A 2,852-nucleotide genomic window follows, 5' to 3' on the forward strand; every position below is an offset into this window, starting at 1 on the left:
GAATGTGACTTCCCTGGACACCGTGAAATCTCTGCTCAAAGTCAGCCAAGGGCGTGGTGTGGATGCTCAGGTGAGAGCTGTGGGGGTGGGAGGGGGCAGACATTGGCTGTGAGGCTGTGCAGGCCCAGTGAGGGGGGTGCGCAGTGTGAGATGGCACAGGCCTGGGGGTGGCACAGGGTGTGAGGTGGTCAAGGCCCAGGGCATACATCTCTCCCTGCCCCAAGCCACTGAGTGGCCTTCTCCCACAGGTGGCTGCCCTGATTGCCCGCTATGTAGGGGGAGGAGGCCAGCTGGATAAGGCCGCCCTGGACACCCTGGCCACCTTCCGCCCTGCCTACCTGTGCTTCCTCCGCCCTGAGCAGCTGGACTCCGTACAGCTCAGCGTGCTTTGGTGAGTCCTGGGGTCTGTCGGGGGTGGTGGGAGTGCTGTGCTCCGAGCTCGCTGTGCTCCGAGCTCGCTGCCCGGCCCCATGCCGCCTCCCCAGGATGACCACACCCCAGGACCTGGACGCGTGCAGCCCACCGCAGATGGCTGTCCTCTACCACAAGGCCCACATGGCCTTCCAGAACGTCAGCGGGTCTGAATACTTCACAAGGATCAAGCCCTTCCTGGGTGAGCCCGGGAAGATACAGGGGAAATGATGCCTGAGGCTCCCCCGTCTTTGGGCAGTCCACTGGCGGCGTGACCAGTGTTCACAGTCTGTCCCTCCAAGTGTGTGTTGGCTGAGACCCTGTGAGTTCTGGGCACCTCCAACCTCTCCTTCAACCCAGAGGGTCAGGTGGTCAGCAGGCAAATCAGGGGCCCGGGAATTCCTTAGGAAAAGGGACTCTTGGTAAAAGAAGTGGCTTCTGGTAGCCTGCGGTCAGAGGGTGGGACTGGGGGTTGCTGCACGGTCTCACACTTGGGGGCTCCTCTCCCCGAGGGCAGGTGGGGCCTCCACGGAAGACCTGCGGGTTTTTACTTCGCAGAACATCAGTATAGACGCGGCGGCATTCAAGAAACTGACAACAGAGGCGGTGCTGGTAGGACGGCGGGGAAAGGCGGGGCCTCCCGTGAGCGGGGCCTCTAGGGGCGGGGTCTTGGGAGGGGCGGCCATCAAAGCCCCTTCCAGGGCCTACAGAGGCTAAGGCGGGGTCCGTGGGTGGGATGTTGGGGTGGTTTGGGCGCAGAAGAAGCCCGAAGCCTCTGGGAAAAGGCAGGATGACTCTGACCGCCACCTGCGGGCTCTGGCAGTCGCTAACCATGGCCGAGGTGCAGAAACTTCTGGGCCCAAACCTGGTAGGCCTGAAGGCTGAGACAGGGAACATGTTCCTGCGGGACTGGATCTCCCGGCAGTCGCAGGAGGACCTGGACAGGCTGGGGCTGGGGCTCGTCGGTGGCGTCCCCAACGGCTACCTGGTCCTGGACCTCCGCGGACGAGGTGGGCTGGGGTGGCCGGCTGGGCGGTGTCGGGCAGAGTGAGGGGCAGGGGCTGAGGCGCCTCTTCTCTGTGCAGAGGCCTCCTCGGGAGGCCCCCACCGCCTCGGACAAGGGCCGGGACCCGTGCTCACTGTGACCGCAAGTCTGCTCCTGGTCTCGGTCCTGAGCTGAGCCTGCTGCTGTGGCCTGGCGACCAGCGCTGCGTGGAGACCCCGCCGGGCTTGGACCCCAAGGGCTCTGGAGCTCAATAAAAGAACCCCACCCCCCTCTTGTAGAGGTGCCCCGTGGTGTTCTGAGGACTGAAGGGGAGCCCTGACGGCTGTGCCCCCTGCACAGGGCTGCCTGGGTTGCAGCCCCTCCCACGCGCACTTGGAAGCGCACTTCCTGGCGCTGTTTCCATGCAGGATCTCCCCCGAGTCCAGGCCAATGGTCCAGGTGGCTTCTGGTGACACAGCTGCCCCGGGAGATGGCCAGTTGGAGTGCTGATCCCAGCTGAGAGGGGCTCTGTCCCTCCTCAGGCCCAGATCAAAGGGACACAGGCAGGAAGATCACCTTGTCCTTTATTCAAGTCAGTTGGCCAAGTCAGTCCATGGAATAAGCCTGAGCACAGGAGCAGCATCTCCCTCACTGGCTGGGGCCGTGACCCCGGGCCCAGGCCCTCGCTCTAGCTCCAGGTCCTGGGAGCTGGGCGTAGGCAGGGACTGGCCCTGCAGGCCCCTAGGGTGGGGGATGTGGCCAGGTCCCCTGGGACCTGCATCTTGGTCTAGGCAGGCGTCCAGCTCCACGAGCCAACCCCTGTTCTCCTGCATGTGGAGCTGGGGCAGTGCGGTCCTCCACCAAGCTGCAGGTGCCCTGCAGGTGGTCCCAGCTGGGCCTTGGGGTGCCTCCATACAGCAGCCACAGGAGGCCTGCGGGCAGGGCCACAGCCAGTGGCAGGTACCCTAGGGGGGCTGGTGGGCTGCCTGCAGGTAGGACACAGAGGGAGCACCTTCAGCCCAGCTGGGAGCTCCCAGGCTGCCCTGCGTCCCAGGCTCAGGGCCCACAGTTCCCGCCGCCCCTGAAGGTGGGGAAGAGTGGTGAGGACCCCCAGGTCGGGCCGCTCTTCTGGGCCCCAACCGGGACCTCAGAGCTCCCCTATCCTCCACTTTCTGCTGCTCAGCAGGTTTGGGGAGGTGACTGTGTCTTCACTAACTCAGCAGGCAATGCAGAGCTAAGTCAGAGTCACCCATGTGTCACCCAAGGAGGCACATGGGAAGCGTCACCAGCAGAGAATGAGATTGGGCAAAAGAGAAGCCAGTAGTGCGTGTCAGGTTGGGGGGGCGGGGAAGGGCCCACATAGCAGAGGGGGGATGGCCCACCCCAGGGGGAGGGTGGGTGCAGGGTACCCGAGCTGGGGGCAGTGCTCCCAGGCCCTTCTGAGGTGGGGGCTTGA

General features: G+C 64.6%; 1 protein-coding gene across 1 annotated transcript in view; it reads left to right on the forward strand.

Moving 5' to 3' along the window:
- MSLN (mesothelin) overlaps nt 1–1,694 on the forward strand; it is a 12,740-nt gene extending 11,046 nt beyond the window's left edge. Inside the window, exons 7-12 of the mRNA XM_010855433.1 lie at nt 4–70; nt 249–391; nt 486–613; nt 929–1,023; nt 1,235–1,421; nt 1,497–1,694. Of these exons, the coding sequence (XP_010853735.1) occupies nt 4–70; nt 249–391; nt 486–613; nt 929–1,023; nt 1,235–1,421; nt 1,497–1,591 (715 nt within the window). The 3' untranslated portion in view covers nt 1,592–1,694. The remainder of the gene's footprint in view (nt 1–3; nt 71–248; nt 392–485; nt 614–928; nt 1,024–1,234; nt 1,422–1,496) is intronic.
- Nucleotides 1,695–2,852: the final 1,158 nt, after the last annotated feature.

This window comes from Bison bison, unplaced genomic scaffold (assembly GCF_000754665.1).
Source record: "Bison bison bison isolate TAMUID 2011002044 unplaced genomic scaffold, Bison_UMD1.0 scf7180017853794, whole genome shotgun sequence".
NCBI classification, from domain to species: domain Eukaryota; kingdom Metazoa; phylum Chordata; class Mammalia; order Artiodactyla; family Bovidae; genus Bison; species Bison bison.